This window comes from Melospiza georgiana, chromosome 31 (assembly GCF_028018845.1).
Source record: "Melospiza georgiana isolate bMelGeo1 chromosome 31, bMelGeo1.pri, whole genome shotgun sequence".
NCBI lineage: Eukaryota > Metazoa > Chordata > Aves > Passeriformes > Passerellidae > Melospiza > Melospiza georgiana.
In genome coordinates this window covers 1,544,261-1,560,897 of record NC_080460.1, presented here as the reverse complement: position 1 = coordinate 1,560,897, position 16,637 = coordinate 1,544,261, and the positions used below count along the sequence as shown (strand labels likewise).

The 16,637-nt window shown below is 56.2% G+C and overlaps 3 protein-coding genes and 1 non-coding gene across 4 annotated transcripts in view; 1 reads left to right on the top strand and 3 right to left on the bottom strand.

Annotated features, from left to right (window-relative positions):
• The window catches only part of UNC5D (unc-5 netrin receptor D), a 340,661-nt gene that overhangs the window by 246,457 nt on the left and 77,567 nt on the right, over positions 1-16,637 (bottom strand). The gene's annotated exons all lie outside the window — the stretch shown is intronic.
• LOC131094960 (small nucleolar RNA U13) lies at positions 752-845 on the bottom strand. The gene has a single exon (XR_009115823.1). It is a non-coding gene; the product is annotated as a small nucleolar RNA U13 (small nucleolar RNA).
• TTI2 (TELO2 interacting protein 2) lies at positions 1,340-7,523 on the top strand. The gene is made up of 7 exons (XM_058042511.1): positions 1,340-2,183; positions 2,990-3,176; positions 4,173-4,265; positions 4,498-4,688; positions 5,647-5,790; positions 6,516-6,678; positions 7,292-7,523. The coding sequence occupies exons 1-7, from the start codon at positions 1,603-1,605 to the stop codon at positions 7,370-7,372; spliced, it is 1,440 nt and encodes a 479-aa protein (XP_057898494.1). The 5' UTR covers positions 1,340-1,602; the 3' UTR covers positions 7,373-7,523.
• Positions 7,936-15,926, bottom strand: MAK16 (MAK16 homolog). Its single transcript, XM_058042515.1, has 10 exons — positions 15,773-15,926; positions 15,216-15,265; positions 14,930-15,039; positions 13,229-13,293; positions 12,776-12,927; positions 11,773-11,827; positions 11,573-11,647; positions 9,325-9,444; positions 9,163-9,219; positions 7,936-8,471 (listed from the first exon to the last, which is right to left on the bottom strand). The coding sequence occupies exons 1-10, from the start codon at positions 15,785-15,787 to the stop codon at positions 8,283-8,285; spliced, it is 888 nt and encodes a 295-aa protein (XP_057898498.1). The 5' UTR covers positions 15,788-15,926; the 3' UTR covers positions 7,936-8,282.

The following is a 16,637-nucleotide window of genomic DNA, read 5'->3' as shown; positions in this document are numbered from 1 at the left end:
CCCAAATCTTCCCAATTTCCCTGCTTTCACACATCTGAGAGATGATGACATCAGTAGTGACATCACTGAACCCTCCAGGGCCGGCCACCCCCCATGCTGTGCCCACACCAGGGTGGACCCACCAATTTGCCCATTCCCAGTGATTTTTGTCCCAGAGAATGTGACATCAGCAGTGACATCACAGAGAGCCCAGGGGCTGAGCACATCCCCCTTAATCTGCTAATTTCCGCCGATTATTGACACGGGGAGGAGATGACGCGGCAGTGACATCACAGAGCCAATCACCAGGCACTTACACGTCGAGGGGATGACGTCAGCAGTGACGTCATACACCCCATAACACCCTCCTAGCTATTGAATTTTGCGGTTTTGACATAAGGGAATGATGTGGCAGTGGTGTCACAGAGCCAATCACCAGGCACTTACACACCAAGGGGATGATGTCAGCAGTGATATCACACACCCCCATAACATCCTCCTAACTATTGAATTTCACTTGTTTTAATATGTGGGAATGATGTCAGCAGTGACATCATACAACCCATAACACCCTCCTTGCTATTGAATTTCGCTGGCTTTGATGTAAGGGAATGATGTCAGTGACAGTAGTGACATCACAAACCCGGTTTCCAGCCACTTCACACAGTACACAGATGACGTCACCCACAACACGTTTGCGGCTCAAAAACGATTCTGTCCTTAACACACAAGCGGTAAAAATGACGTCATAGCGACGTCAGGACCCCCCGGCGGTCAGATGGGACTGTGCCATGTCGTAACGCAGGGCGCACACGTCACGCAGCCGCGTGCCACTCCCATTCATCATTTCCATGAACCGGAAGGATCACAATTATGGCCGCCGGGCCCGAACCTAGTGCCGCTCTACTGCTCTGCCGGTGACGGCGACATCACTGTCCCACTCAGCTCTCCCCGGTTTTTCAATTAACACCTCTGAGCCGTTCTTCTAATACCTCTCGTTCCCGGATTTTTCGCTCCGCACCGCCGCGCGGCCGCCCTGCCGCGCTCCACAGTCTGAAATTAGCTATGCTAATTTATGTACATAAAACCACGCCCGCTCCGCCATCGGCTTTACGGCAAGCGGGAGGTTTTGCGACAGTTCCCGTGCGTGGTGCGGGTGGCGGCGGCGCCGCCGTGACGGGACCGGGGGTGCTCGGGGGTCTCTGAGGGATCCCGGGGTGCTCGGGGGGTTTGTGAGGGATCCTGGGGGTCTGCTAGGGGATCGTGGGGTGCTCGAGGTGTCTGTGAAGGAATCCCGAGGTGCTCAGGGGTCTTTGAGGGATCTCGGGGGTCTCTGAGAGATCCTGGGGATGTTCGGGGGTCTGTGAGGTATCCAGGGGGTGCTCGGGGGTCTGTGAGGGATCCCGAGAGTCTCTGAGGGAGTCCCCCGGGTGCTCGGAGGTCTCTGAGGGATCCCGGGGATGCTCGGGGGTCTCTGAGGTGTTCTGGATGTGTCTCGGGGGTCTCTGAGGTTTTCCGGGGGTGTCCCGGGGTTCCCTCTCCCCGCAGTTCGCCGCTGCCGCCATCGATGTGTCCCTAGCGGGGTTCCGGGGCGGGCCGGTCCCGCGGTGCCCGTGTGAGGCCATGGCCGGCATCGGCACCAGCACCACCCTCAGCCCGAGCCCGGAGCGGGGCCCCGGCGCTCCCTCGGCCGAGCAGGCGCTGCTGCGGGCCGGGCAGGCGCTCTGCGAGCGGCCCGGGGCGCTGCGGGAGCTGGGCGCGCTGCTGGAGGCGGCGGATCCCGCGGCTCTGGCCCGGCTGGCGGCGGCGCTGGGCGGGCTGGCGGCTCCGCCACGCCGGGAGCAGGACGGGGCCGAGCCGCCCGGCCGGGACGCGGCGTTAGCGGCCGTGGCGGAGCGGGCAGAGCGCGTTGGCGCCGCGTTCCTGCTGCTCCTGCAGAAGCTGGAAGATGCCCGGAGCCAGGAGTCGCCGGTGAAGCCCATCCCGAAACGGGTGCTGGGACACGCGTTCATCTTTGCTGTCACACACAAGGAGGAGAGGCCCTGGACCACGGCGAGGAGTCGGGCGGTGGCTCAGGAGGTGCTGGAGCGGCTGCTCCGGACTGCGGGCTGCGCGTCCGTGGAGGAATTCCTGCAGGGAAAGGAAGGGGATGAGGATGGAAGATTCGGAGAAGTGATGGGGATCCTGAAGCAGGAGTTAACCAAGTGAGTGAGGAGCAGAGTGGCTGGAGGGTCTCTGTGGGAAGTACTGGGAAATTTGACACTCAAGAGATGATAAGTATGAAACCAGGAGCTTTCCAAATGGAAGGTGTCGGGATCTCTGCTGGTCAGAGTGACCTCGAGAAATGTTCCAAAGTCTCTTTTCCCAGCCCGGCGCTTGAAGAAGGAGTCTGGGCTCTTCATTTCTCGGTCTCAAGGTTGTTTATTGTATCTTATCTGTAAAATTCTTTCTCCTGCCCTGCCAAGGTCTGTCCAGCAGGACAGTTCCAGGCACTCTGCCTGCCCCCAGGGCAGTGTTATGTCTTTATACTAAAAACTACATGTACAATATCTACAATAACTTCCCAACACCTATCACCTGTGTTAGACAGTGAGCTTCTACTCTAAACCAATCCAAAAGTGCCACCATCACAGCAGGAGATGGAGGCCAAGAAGAAGAAGGAGAAAGGCTGGACATGCCCAGATTCTTCCATCTTGCCTCCTGAGCCCCCATACCAAAACGCCTAAAATCTACTTTTCCACCCCACGATAACTTCACTAATATTCTACTTAAACTGTTGGGGCTTGCTGATCTTTATATAAGGTTGATAATTTGCTCCATGGACCATAATTAAACCCACACAGGCATTTTGGGCTCTGTGCTGGGGTCTCTGAGCCCCCTGGCATCCCTGGCAGAGGGATGTCCTGGCTCCTGACAGGAACGTGTTGGGGGATGATTGTCAGGGTTTGAGAGCCTCGAGTGGAAGGAAAATGAGCCCTGTGACTTCCCTGAGCTGTCCCTGCCTCTCCAGAGACACCTGGAAGCGTAACCCAGCCTCCAAGGATGTGTTCTCCTGGTCCCTGCTCCGTGTCAGCCGGCCCTGGCTGTGCCCGCACCTGGAGCGGGTCCTGCCGCCCGCGCTGCTCCTCTCCGACGACTTCCAGGAGGAGAACAAAGTGCTGGGCGTGCGCTGCCTGCACCACATCGTCCTCAACGTGGTGAGCGAGGGCGTGGAGCCCCCTGGGGCTGTGCGTGAAGGGAGGGGCAAGCACGGCATGTCCTGAGCTGGGAGGGACCCACAGGGATCCAAGTCGCAGCCCTGGCCCTGCACAGACCCCCAAAAATCTCGTCCATGAATGTTTCCTGGAGCTCTGGCAGCCTTGAGGCTGTTCCTGCTCCCTGGGCAGTGCCCAGCACCTCGAGACTGTGCCCAGAGCCCGGGCAGTGCCCAGCACCCTGTGGGGAAAGAACCTGTCCCCAAAATCCAGCCTGACCCAGCTCCAGCTGTGGGTCAGGTTCCTGACTTCTCTTCCTGGTGAATGGCAGGGTTTAACCTGCATTTCCTGCAGTTCCTTAAACTCTGGGAAGGCCATGGCAGGGTTTAACCTGCATTTCCTCACACTCCTCCAGGCTTTGGGAAGTTTAACCTGCATTTCCAACAGTTCCTCACACCTCCCAGACTCTGGGAAGGCCATGGCAGGGTTTAACCTGCATTTCTTGCATTTCCCCAGACTCTGGGAAGGCCATGGCAGGGTTTAACCTGCATTTCCTGCAGTTCCTTACACTCCTCAGGCTTTGGGAAGGCCATGGCAGGGTTTAACCTGCATTTCCTGCAGTTCCTTACACTCCTCAGGCTTTAGGTAGGCCATGGCAGGGTTTAACCTGCATTTCTTGCATTTCCCCAGACTCTGGGAAGGCCATGGCAGGATTTCAGCTGCATTTCCTGCAGTTCCTCACACCTCCCAGACTTTGGCAAGGCCATGACAGGGTTTAACCTGCATTTCCTCACACTTCCCAGGCTTTGGGAAGTTTAACCTGCATTTCCTGCAGTTCCTCACACTCCCCAGGCTTTGGGAAGGCCATGGCAAAATTAACCTGCGTTTCCCCACACTCCTGCAGGCTTTGTGAAGTTTAACCTGCATTCCCTGCAGCTCCTCACTGGGTTTAGCTCCCTGTGCTGCCCAGCAGTGACGTGCTGCTCTCTGTTGTTGCAGCCAGGAGCGGATCTGTGCCAGCTCAACAGGGCCCAGGTGGTTTTCCACGCCCTCTACAACCACCTGTACTCACGGGAGGCTCCTCTCATCCAGGTAGGACGGGGTTGCCCTGGCTTTTGGGGTGCCCTGGGGTGCAGGGAGCCCCTCAGCTTCAGGCAGGAGGCTGAGCCTGTTCTTGTCACCACAGAGGGAGGAGCTGTTCCCTCCTGCCCCATTCCAAGGTGGGCAGGGAGCAGCTTTGAAGCTGGGTGGATGCCCACGGGGTTGGGATTTTTTGTGTTTTGGAGAGAACAGGAGCTCAGAGTCCCCACTGTCCCCAAACCAGGCGGTGCTGCTGTGCCTGCTGGACCTGCTGCCCGTGCTGGAGCGGTGCCAGCGGCGCCAGGGCCAGGGCAGGGCCAGCTCCAGCTCGCCCTGGCACCAGGTGCTGCAGCTGCTGCTGGCACACATGGAGGCCGAGCACCGGCTGGCGCTGCGCAGGGTCTACGCAGGGACACTGCCTGCCTTTGTCACCAGGTGAGACACAGGGGACACCTGCACGCCTGTCTGAGGGGTGGGAGCTGCACCTGGGGCTGTGCCCACCTCCCTGAGGGGTGGGAGCTGCACTTTGGGCTGTGCACATCTTCCTGAGGGGTTGGAGCTGCACTTTGGGCCGTGCCCACCTCCCTGAGGGGATGGGAGCACAGGGATGGGACCTGGGCTTGGTGTCCAAGGGTTGGATCCCTCCTCAGGTTATGTTTTTGGGATCCAAGGGATCTATCCTCCTCACTCAGGGTCTGTTTTTTGGGATCTGACCTCCCTCCATGTTTATGGGATCCAGGGGGTCAATCCTCCCCCTAAGGCTTTTTTTGGGATCCAAGGGCTCCTCAGGGTGTGTTTTTGGGATCCAGGGGATCTATCCTCCCCACTCAGGGTCTGCTTTTGGGATCAAAGGCTATGCTTTCTCCTCAGGCTGTTTTTGGGATCCAAGGGTTCTGTCCTCCCCCCTCAAGGTGTGTTTTTGGGACCCAGGGGATCTATTCCCCCTCCTCAGAGCATTTTTGGGACCCAGGGGATCTATTCCCCCTCCTCAGAGCATTTTTGGGACCCAGGAGATCTGTCCTCCCCCCTCAGGGTGTATTTTTGGGATCCAAGGTTGTGCTGTCTCCTCAGGATGTGTATTTGGGATCCAGGGGATCGATCCTCCTCACTCAGGGTCTGTTTTTGGGATCTGACCTCCGTCCATGTTTATGGGATCCAGGGGGTGAATCCTCCCCTCTAAGGCTTTTTTTGGGATCCAAGGGCTCCTCAGGGTGTGTTTTTGGGATCCAGGAGATCTGTCCTTCCCCCTCAGGGTGTGTTTTTGGGATCCAAGGTTACGCTGTCTCCTCAGGATGTGTATTTGGGATCCAAGGGATCTCTCCTCCCTCCTCAGGCTGTTTTTGGGGTTATGGGCATCTATCCCTCCCTCCTCAGGGTGTGTTTGTGCCCCCAGACTCGGCATCCTCATCGTGAGGCACCTGAAGAGGCTGGAACGAGTCATCCTGGGCTACCTGGAGGTGTCTGATGGCCCTGGGGAGGAGGCCAGGCTGGCAATCCTGCAAACCCTGCAGTGCACCATAGAGCACGCCTGGCCCAGGTACCAGAGCAGCTCTGCTGCCATGAATGGCTCATTCCTGTCCTGAATCTTCCCACTTTGAAACCCAAAGTTACTTTTTCTTGAGAAAAATCCCTGAAATCATTTCATCTCTGTCCTGACATGAATGTTTCATTCCTATCCTGAATGTTCCCACTTTAAGACCCAAAGACCCAAAGTTACTTTTTCTTGAGGAAAAGCTCTGAAATCATTTATTTCCTGTCCTGACATGAATGGCTCATTGCTATCCTGAATCTTCCCACTTTGAAACCCAAAATTAGTTTTTCTTGAGAAAAATCCCTGAAATCATTTCATTCCTGTCCTGACATGAGTGTTTCATTCCTATATTCCCACTTTAAAACCCAAAGTTAGTTTTTCTTGAGGAAAAGCCCTGAAATCCTAAGGGAAATTTGTCCCACTGGCATTACTGAAAAACCTGGCTCCAAAATTAAGCTGGCTCCTCGTTTTGACCCGACTTGTGCAGAAATTAAACCAGCATGGAGTAAATAAACCCTGTGCTGTGGGCTGGGCAGTGCCAGGTTCCTGCCTGTCTGGGGCTGGCCTGGCAGCAATCCTGCCCCAGAGCAGCCCCAGCTGTGCTGTCCCTGCCCGGGGAGGTTTGGGATGAGGTTTGGGATGAGGTTTGGGATGAGGTTTGGGCTGAGGTTTGGGCTGAGGTTTGGGATGAGGTTTGGGCTGAGGTTTGGGCTGTGCTGTTTCCCTTGCAGGATGCCCTGCAGGCTTCCTGTGCTGCTCAAGGCCCTGCTGAGGCTGCTCTGGGACGTTCACAGCGAGCGGGGCCCGACCCCCGAGCCCGTCAGGGCTGCCCTGCTGCAGGAGGGCACCCAGTGCCTCATCCTGCTGGACCGCTGCTGCCAGGGCCAGGTCAAGGTGGGTCAGGGATCCCTGGGGGTGCCAGGGCTTCCTGGGGGCTGCCAGGGCCAGGTCAAGGTGGGTCAGGGCTCCCTGGGGGTGCCAGGGCCAGGTCAAGGTGGGTCAGGGATCCCTGGGGGTGCCAGGGTCAGGTCAAGGTGGGTCAGGGATCCCTGGGGGTGCCAGGGCTTCCTGGGGGCTGCCAGGGCCAGGTCAAGGTGAGTCAGGACTCCCTGGTGGCTCTCAGAGCTCCTTGGTGGCTCTCAGGGCTCCCTGGTGGCTGCCAGAGCTCCCTAGTGGCTCTCATGGCTCCCTGGTGGCTCTCAGGGTCTCTGCTGGCTGCCAGGGCCAGGTGAAGGTGGGTCAGGGCTCCCTGGTGGCTGCCAGAGCTCCCTGGTGGCTCTCAGAGCTCCTGGGTGGCTCTCAGGGTTCCCTGGTGGCTGCCAGGCCCCTCTGCCCCCTGAGCCCAGCAGGATTTTGGATCCCCCCTCCCCAGTGCTGAGTGACTCGTGGCTGTTGATGGGCTCGGTGTGGGCAGGGCAGGGTGGGTGACACCACCAGAGGGCTGGGCAGGGTGGGTGACACCATCACGGTGTCACAGGGCACTGCAGTGCTGCTCTGCTCCCTGCAGGTGCTGCTGGCAGGGCTGCACAGCTGCTGTGAGGAGAACAGGCTGCAGGAGTGCTTCAGGAAGGTGCAGGAGAGCTCCTGACACTGCTCAGCCCCTTTTGTACAATAAAATTCTTGTGTTTATTTCAAGTTCTGTCGTTCTTGTCCCATGCCCACCTTCCTGAGGGTGTAGGAGCTGCACCTGGGGCACTGCCCACCTTCCCAAGGGGGGACAGGGGCACCTGGGGCTGTGCCCACCTGGGGCTGTGCCTTCCTGAGGGGGCAGGAGCACAGGGATGGGGCCCCAAGTTTGGTACCCAAGGGTTGGTTTGGGCACTGTGCCAGGGCACTGCCAGTGCTGCTCTGTTCCCTGCAGGTGCAGGAGAGCACCTGAGGTGCCTGACACTGCTCAGCCCCTTTTGTACAATAAAATTCTTGTGTTTATTTCAAGTTCTGTCGTTCTTGTCCCATGCCCACCTTCCTGAGGGGTGGGAGCTGCACCTGGGGCTGTGCCCACCTTCCCCAAGGGTGGGAGCACAGGGAAGGGCCCCAGGTTTGGTACCCAAGGGTTGGTTTGGGCACTGTGCCAGGGCACTGGCAGCACTGCTCTGCTCCTTTCAGGAGAGCACCTGAGGTGCCTGAGAGCACCTGACGCTGCTCAGCCCCTTTTGTACAATAAAAATGTTGTGTTTATTTCAAGTTCTGTCGTTCTTGTCCCACCTGTGAGCCCCACATCCCCTCCAGACACAGCTGAGCTTTCAGGGAGCAGCAGAGCCCCCAGGCCAGGACCCTTCCTGGGCTCAGCTTTTTGGGCTTGCAGAGGAGGTGGGAGATGTTCCTTTGAGCGTTGCACAAACTCACTGCAACTGCCTGGGCTCGGGACACAAACCCCAGAAAACGCATGGAGTATCAAACCAGGGTCCTGTGAGGGGTGGAGGTGGGTGACAGATGCTGGAGTCACCCTCTGGTGGCACATGTGGAGTTCAGTCAGTACAAAATGGCATCGGGAGGGCTCAGGCTGCTTTTGTCTTGGTGCTGGGCTCTGTCTCCTCCTCGTACTCGATCTCCATGTGGGGACGTTTTCTCCTGGCTGGGCCCTTCAGGGGTGTTTTCCCTTTGGATTTGGAGTGGGAGGCTTTCTCCTCTACTTCTTCCTCCTCTTCCTGCTCCTCTTCACTGCTTGTCTCCAGCTTATCCATGTCCTGAGGAAGAATTGAGTAATGTCAGGGCAGGCTGTGTAACTAAACCTCCTCTTTTCCCCAAAATCACCTTGTTATGATCCCACTTGTGTCGGGAGTTTAGTTCAAGCATGGCTTAAAGAAAAAGGCCATGAAGGCATACAACTGAGAGAAAAGTAAAAGGTAGTTGTGAAGCAGTTCCAAAGCAGTTCCCAGCCTGACTTCTATAAACAATTAGACTCTCTCAGGCATCATTGTATAAACAATAAAGTTCTCAGGCAGTCTTCCCATAACAAGTGTAACACCCTCTCTGGGAAAAGATGGCACCCTGAGAACAGATGTAGAAGTTTTGGGAACCGTTCATATCACAGTGGGAACACTGGTTTTGTTTTGTGTAAACAATCAATGGTGTAGTAAAACAAAAGGAGTGGTTAGAGTTTTCTCTGTTAGCCTATCATGAACCTGGATTTTAGAATATGCATGAAGTTCGTTAACACTGTTATTTAAGCTGACTGATCGATCAATAAATCGAGTTCGCTGCATCACAAGATGGTCGTTCTCCCCTCACTTCAACACACTTGGATCTGGGCTGGGCTCCCACTGGACAATTCTTTTCCAGAGCTGATTTTGCTGCCTCTCACCCCTCCCCAGAGGCACCCAGGGGTGGAGGTGCCCCTGCAGCTCAGCCTCAGTTGGCACCTGGTGCTTCACCCACCTCAAAGTCGCTGAGCTCGCTGTCCTCTGCCTCCACAAACTCCCTCTTATCCACGTCCTGCAAGGAACACAGGCAGGGACTGAGCACAGCAGTGCTATGGAAGAGCCACCAAATGGTTCTTCTGAGTTGTTCTCAGCCCAGCTCAGCACCAGGAAGCTTTACCTCATCATCATCATCCTCATCTTCTTCCCTCTCAGCATCCGACTCGCTCTCGCTCTCCGCATCTTGCTGCTGCAGGGCCTTGTCAAAGGCGTGGATGGGGAAGTTGTAGATGTCTCCATACTGCAAGGAAAATCGGGATTTTCCATGAGCCACAGCAGGAGGAAGATGGATTTTGGGCTGGGGGTGGCACTGACAATCGTGGGGCAGCATCAGGCTGAGGAGTGGATCAGCCCCTTCCAGCTCTGAGCCCACAGTCCTGCACAGAGCAGGAGGGGAACCCGCATGTTTTGGGGAGCCCTTGTCTTTTGGGGCTCCATGTGCACAAGAGAGGCACCTTAATGTTTTGGGGAGCCCTCGTGTTTTGGGGCTCCATGTGCACAAGAGAGGCACCTTCATGTTTTGGGGTTTTGGGGCTCCATGTGCACAAGAGAGGCACCTTAATGTTTTGGGGAGCCCTCGTGTTTTGGGGCTCCATGTGCACAAGAAAGGCACCTTCATGTTTTGGGGAGCCCTCGTGTTTTGGGGCTCCCTGGGCACAAGAGAGGCATCTTCATGTTTTGGGGAGCCCTTGTGTTTTGGGGCTCCCTGGGCACAAGAGAGGCATCTTCATGTTTTGGGGCCCCCTGTGCACAGAACAGGAGGGCAGTCCTTGTGTTTTGGGGCTCAAGCAGGAGGGCAGTCCTCATGTTTTGGGGCTCCCTGTGTTTTGGGGAGCCCTTGTGTTTTGGTGCTCTCTGTGCACAGAAACAGGACAGAAGGGGAGCCCTCATGTTTTGGGGAGCCCTCATGTTTTGGGGCTCCCTGTGCATAAGAGGGGAGTCTTGTTTTAGGGCTCCCTGTGTTTTGGGGAACTCTCGTGTTTTTGGGCTCCCTGTGTACTGAAGAAGAGGGCAGCCCTTGCATTTTGGGGAGCCCTCGTGTTTTGGGGCTCCATGTGCATGTAACAGGAGAGCAGCCCTCATGTTTTGGGGCACCCTCGTGTTTTGGGGCTCCCTGGGCACAGGACAGGAGAGGAGGGGAGCCCTTGTGTCTTAGAGCTCCTTGTGCACAGGACAGGAGGGGAGCCCTCATGTTTTGGGGCTCCATGTGCACAAGAGTGGAGTCTTCATGTTTTGGGGCTCCCTGTGTTTTGGGGAGCCCTCGTGTTTTGGGGCTCCCTCATGTTTTGGGGAGCCCTGTGCACAAGATGGGAGTCTTCATGTTTTAGGGCTCCCTGCTTTTTGTGGAGCCCTCATGTTTTAGGGCTCCCTGTGCACAGGCAGGGAGTCCTTGTGTTTTGAAACAGGCTCCCCATGTTTTGGGGCGCCCTCGTGTTTTGGGGCTCCCTGTGCACAGGACAGGAGGGCAGCCTTGTGTTTTGGGGCTCCATGTGCACAAGAGGCGAGTCTTCATATTTTGGGGCTCCCTGTGTTTGCAGGAGCCCTCATGTTTTGGGGCTCCCTATGCACAGAGCAGGAGGGGAGTCCTTGTGTTTTGGGGCTCCCTGTGCACAGAAGAGGAGAGCAGCCCTCATGTTTTGGGGAGCCCTCGTGTTTTGGGGAGCCCTCATGTTTTGGGGCTCCCTGCGTTTGGGGGAGCCCTCATGTTTTGGGGCTCCATGTGCACAGGACAGGAGGGCAGCCCTTGTATTTTGAGGCTCAAGCAGGTCAGTCCTCATGTTTTGGGGCTCCCTATGCACAGGAGGGCAGCCCTTGTGTTTTGAAATGGGCTCCCTGTATTTTGGGGTTCCCTGTGTTTTGGGGCTCCCTGTGCACAGAAGAGGAGGGCAGCCCACATGTTTTGGGGTTCCCTGTGTTTTGGAGCTCCCTGTGCATAGGACAGGAGGGGAGCCCTCCTGTTTTGGGATTCCCTGTGTTTGGGGTTCCCTGTGTTTTGGGGCTCCCTGTGTTTGGGGGCTCCCTGTGCATAGGACAGGAGGGGAGCCTTCCTGTTTTGGGATTCCCTGTGTTTGGGATTCCCTGTGTTTGGGGCTCCCTGTGTTTTGGGATTCCCTGTGTTTGGGATTCCCTGTGTTTTGGGGTTCCCTGTGTTTTGGGGTTCCCTGTGTTTGGGGCTCCCTGTGTTTTGGGGCTCCCTGTGTTTTGGGGTTCCCTGTGTTTGGGGTTCCCTGTGTTTGGGGCTCTCTGTGTTTGGGGCTCCCTGTGTTTTGGGGTTCCCTGTGTTTTAGGGCTCCCTGTGTTTGGGGCTCCCTGTGTTTTGGGGAGCAGGCAGCCCCATTCCCCAGGGCAGCTCCCACTGTGCCCCTCACCGTGTCCTGCTTCAGCCTTTCCAGCAGCTCTTTCTCGATGGCGTTGTCCAGCTGGGCAGCGATCAGGGCTTTCTCCTGGGGAACACAGAGCAGCTGGCTGAGCCCCGGGGGCAGAGGGGACAGCAGCAGGGACACGGGGACAGTGACACGAGGTGACACAGGGCACAGGAGGTGACACAGGGGCACGGGGCACTCGTTACCTCCCGCCTGTTCTCGCGCCGCTCGATCTTCCTGCGCAGCGGGACGAGCTTCCTCCTGCAGGGAACAGGGGATGTCACAGCCCTGGCAGGCAGCTCCAGGCAACATTCCAAACCTCCTGAGGGCTGGGTGCCTCAGGGGAAGGAAGATCTAAAGGATGGGGAAGGGTCTGGAGGGGCCACAGGAGGAGTAGCTCCTCCCGAGGGACAGCTCTGATCTCAGCTCTGTGTGACAGCGAATGGCTGGAGCTGTGGCAGGGCAGGGTCAGGGTGGATTTTAGGGGAAGATTCTTCCCCCAGAGGGTGCTGGGCACTGCCCTGAGGCTGCCAGAGCTGGACACTGCTCCCAGGGATGCACAGGTGGGGTCTGTGCAAGGCCAGGAGTTGGGATCAATGACCCCTGTGGTTCTCTCCAGCTCAGAACATTCCCTCAGTGCATTTCTACACTGCATTCCTGCAGCCAGGGATGCACAGGTGGGGTCTGTGCAAGGCCAGGAGTGGGGATCAATGGTCCCTGTGGTTCTCTCCAGCTCAGAACATTCCCTCAGTGCATTTCTACACTGCATTCCTGCAGCCAGGGATGCACAGGTGGGGTCTGTGCAAGGCCAGGAGTGGGGATCAATGGTCCCTGCGGGTCCCTCCAGCTCAGGACAATCCCTCAGTGCATTTCTACACTGCATTCCTGCAGCCAGGGATGCACAGGTGGGGTTGTTTGGGGCCTTTGTGGGTCCCTCCAGCTCAGGACAATCCCTCAGTGCATTTCTACACTGCATTCCTGCAGCCAGGGATGCACAGGTGGGGTTGTTTGGGGCCTTGTGGGTCCCTCCAGCTCAGGACAATCCCTCTGTGCATTTCTACACTGCATCCCTGCAGCTCATCCATGTCAGCTCCATCTAAACCCCTCAGGAAAACAGGACCAGCTCCATGTCCCAGCAGCACCAGCAGCTCAGGAGAGGCTCCAGAAGCCACCAGAGGTCACTGCCATGGTCACCTCTGTGTCCCTTACTGTCTCTTGAGGGTCAGCTTGCGGATGCGGATCAGGTACTGCGTGATCTTGGTGAACCTCTGCTTGCACTTGTGCCGGATGAAGCGGGGCCAGTAGATGAGGTTCTCATCGATCTCCTCCAGAGCCTTCTCGTAGTTCTTGCTCAGCAGCACCTGCAGGGACAGGGGAAGGGCTGGGTGACAGAGCAGGACACAAAAGGGACATCTGGGAGGGGCTGCATGGCCCCCAGAGTCACGGAATCGTTAAGGAAAAGCCGTCCAAGGTGGTCCCCACCTTGTCCCCATCCCCGAGCACTCAGTGCCACCTCCAGGGTGGGGATTCCAAACCTCCCTGGGCAGCTCCAAGGCCTGAGCAGCCTTTCCATGGGGAAATTCCTGCTGCTGTCCACCTTGTCCCTCCCTGCCCTCTGTGGGGACACCAGGGCTGCTGTCCCTGCTGTGTCCCTGAGCTCACCCGCTCCCAGAGGCGCCGGGGAAACGCCGCCCGCTCGATGGTCTTCATGTAGAGGTAACAGCGACCTGGGAACAACAGGGAAGGTGGAAAAATGTGTATTTTATAACTGGCTTTTCACAAATATTCAAATGAATATTATATGTGTTGCGTTAGAAAGTGATGCTGTATTAACTTTTTTAAGTACTGTGTTAAATATTAGCTTTAGGTTATAACAAACTGTTAAAATAGAAACGATGCTATGTAGGATACTTTTTTAAAGAAAGGACTTGCACTGAGATAGCAGCCACAGGACACCTGAATCTTTCAGAGAAAGAGAATTTCTTGCTCCATTATCAGAAGAAATGAACTTCTTCCCACCTTGCTCAGTTAGGATTAAGAGGAAGAAGCTGACACTGACCAGACAGAATCCTGAATGGAATTTATGCATCATGGAATGGAATTTATGCATCATGGATGAGGTGTATGAATATGCAACAGGCTGTTGCTTTTAAGGGTTAATCCTCTGTTAACGTGGGTCCTTTTCCAAGCTTATTTTGCCCAGAGAGAGGTACCCAGACTGTCCATAACTCTTTGTCTCTATTGTCTCATATTGTCCTAATCCAAATTGTCCAAATTATTATTACTCTAATTATATTACTATTTTTACAACCATTTTATTACTATCAAACTTTGAAAATTTTAAAAACAAGCGATTGGCGTTTTTCACAGGGAACAAACCCCCTGAGCCGCCCTCAGGCAGCACCACCCACCCCTCCCTGCCCACTGCATCCCAGAACACTCCAGGCTGGAAAAACCTTCCAAGATCAAACCCAACCTGTGATCCCCAGTGCCACATCCCGGCATTCCCATGGCACATTGTCACAGACATGTTTTTATGAAAATCCTTTCCTTAGGATTTTTCCTCCTGAGAAGCTGAGAGGCCTCAGGAACAAAATGTAAACAATGGTTATCTGCTGCTGTGGAATGCAACAGATGCATCTGTGATTGGTCTCATGTGGTTGTTTCTAATTAATGGTCAAACACAGTCAGCTGGCTCAGACAGAGAGTCTGAGGCACAAACCTTTGTTATCATTCTTTCTATTCTTAGCTTAGCTAGCCTTCTGAGATGAAACCTTTCCTTCTATTCTTTTAGTCTAGTTTTAATATAATATATATAATAAAATAAGAAATCAGTCTTCTGAAACGTGGAGTCAGATCCTTGTCTCTTCCCCCAACACAAGACCCGTGTGAACACCATTATAGCACCTCAAGGACTGGGGACTCCAAACCCCCCTGGGGGCCCTTTCCAAGGCCTGATCCTTTTTCCAAGCAGGAATCCCTGCTTCCTTTCCCTGATCCCCTTTCCCTGCAGGAATCCCTGATCCCCTTTCCCTGCTCCCCTTTCCCTGCAGGAATCCCTGCTCCCTCTCCCTGCAGGAATCCCTGCTCCCTCTCCCTGCAGGAATCCCTGCTCCCCTCTCCCTGCAGGAATCCCTGCTCCCCTCTCCCTGCAGGAATCCCTGCTCCCCTCTCCCTGCAGGAATCCCTGCTCCCCTCTCCCTGCAGGAATCCCTGCAGGAATCCCTGCTCCCTCTCCCTGCAGGAATCCCTGCTCCCCCATCCCTGCAGGAATACCTGCTCCCTTTCCCTGATCCCTTTCCCTGCAGGAATCCCTGCTCCCTTTCCCTGATCCCCTTTCCCTGCAGGAATCCCTGCTCCCACCTTTCTCCTCCCGGACCGTGGCGTACTGGCTGTTGGCCAGCGGGCAGGAGGAGCGGTTGCACAGCCCCGTCAGGTTGTATTCGTTCCTGCAGAAATTCTGTGTTTTGGTGCTGCAAAAAGCCAAAAAAAAAACGAGACAGGGAATTCATGAGGGGAGGGCAGGAAGATCCCACAGCTCACCCCATGCTCTGTGACTGTCACATGTGGTGGCACAGAGGGGACACTTCAGAGGATGTCCCCGCTGGATCCCCCAAAGCCCCCAGCCCACCGTGTCCCCCAGACTCACGTCATCTTGTAGGAGCAGAACTGCCTGTTCCCCAGCATGCTCCAGACAACCTGCAGGGGACACAAACAGCAGGTGACACATCTCACCTGCACGTCCCCACCGGCTCCAGCAGCTGACGGGGGGGGACACCCCACAAACATTGGGCTTTGCTCGGTGTCCCCTGGCACGGAGAGCGCGCAGACACAGCACATCTGCTGCTGCCAAGTGTCCATTCACACCCCCGGTGCCCCGGTCCCCTCAGAGTCACAGTCGCATGGGGACACACAGGGGACTCCCGGTGCCCTCAGAGCCACAGCCGTGGTGGGGACACAGGAGACACACAGGGGATCCCCAGTGCCCCGGAGCCACAGCCGCGTTGGGAACACGCTGGGGACACACAGGGGACCCCCGGTGCCCCGGTGCCCTCAGAGCCCCGCTGGGGGACACACAGGGGACCCCGGTGCCCCGGTGCCCTCAGAGCCCAGCTGGGGGATACACAGGGGAACCCCGTCCACGTGAGGCGGCCCCGGCGGCGGAGCAGGCGCCGGACACGGGGCCGAAAGAACGGTGAGACTCACATCGTCGGAATGCATGGTGGCGGTGACAGAGGTGGCACAGACAGCGGTGACAGAGGTGACCGCGGTGGCGGTGACAGCGGGCACTGACGGCGCTGAGGGCACTGACGGTGCTGACGGTGCCGGCCGCGCGGTCTAGGGCGCCGCCATTACAGGAAAGGGCGGGGCGCTCCAAGTCTCGCGAGAGCGGCGGCCCTGAGGGAGGGGAAAAAGGCGGGAAGGAGGGCGGGAGCGCTGTCATGGCGGCCGCGCCCCCTCAGGGCGGAGAGCGAATAAAGCCTCCGCTCAAACAGACGCTGAGATACCCTCAGCGATGTGTTCGGGTAGTTTAAATCTGCTCTCTGGAGCCGTGGGAGAAAATGCAGATTCTCTGCCAAGCTCTTCCCTCAGAGGAAGACGCCATCCTTCACGCAGGACACGGAGATTTACTGCAGGGAGAGGGAATAAATCCTAAATATATTCACCTTTCCTCCGCTATGGAGGGGCTTGGCAGCTGGCCTGCAAGCAAAGCTGAGTTAATGGAAGAAGTTCATTTCTTCTGATAATGGAGCAATAAATTCATTTTCTCTGAAAGATTCAGGTGTCGTGTGGCTGCTATCTGGTGCAAGTACCTCATTCCTCTATTTAAGAGATATCCCACGGGCATAGTTCCTATTTTAGCTACAAAAGTTACCTTTTAACCACAAAACTACATTTATCATCCTATTAAAATGTCAATACAGCATTAATAACCAACACAATACAATACAGATGGAAAATATCTGCCTAGAGCCATTTAATCCACACTTTTCACAGCGGGGCAGCAGCACCATCTGCTGAGGGAGCGCGGAGCTGTCGCTGCCATTTTTTGTGGAAAAATCATCTTTGC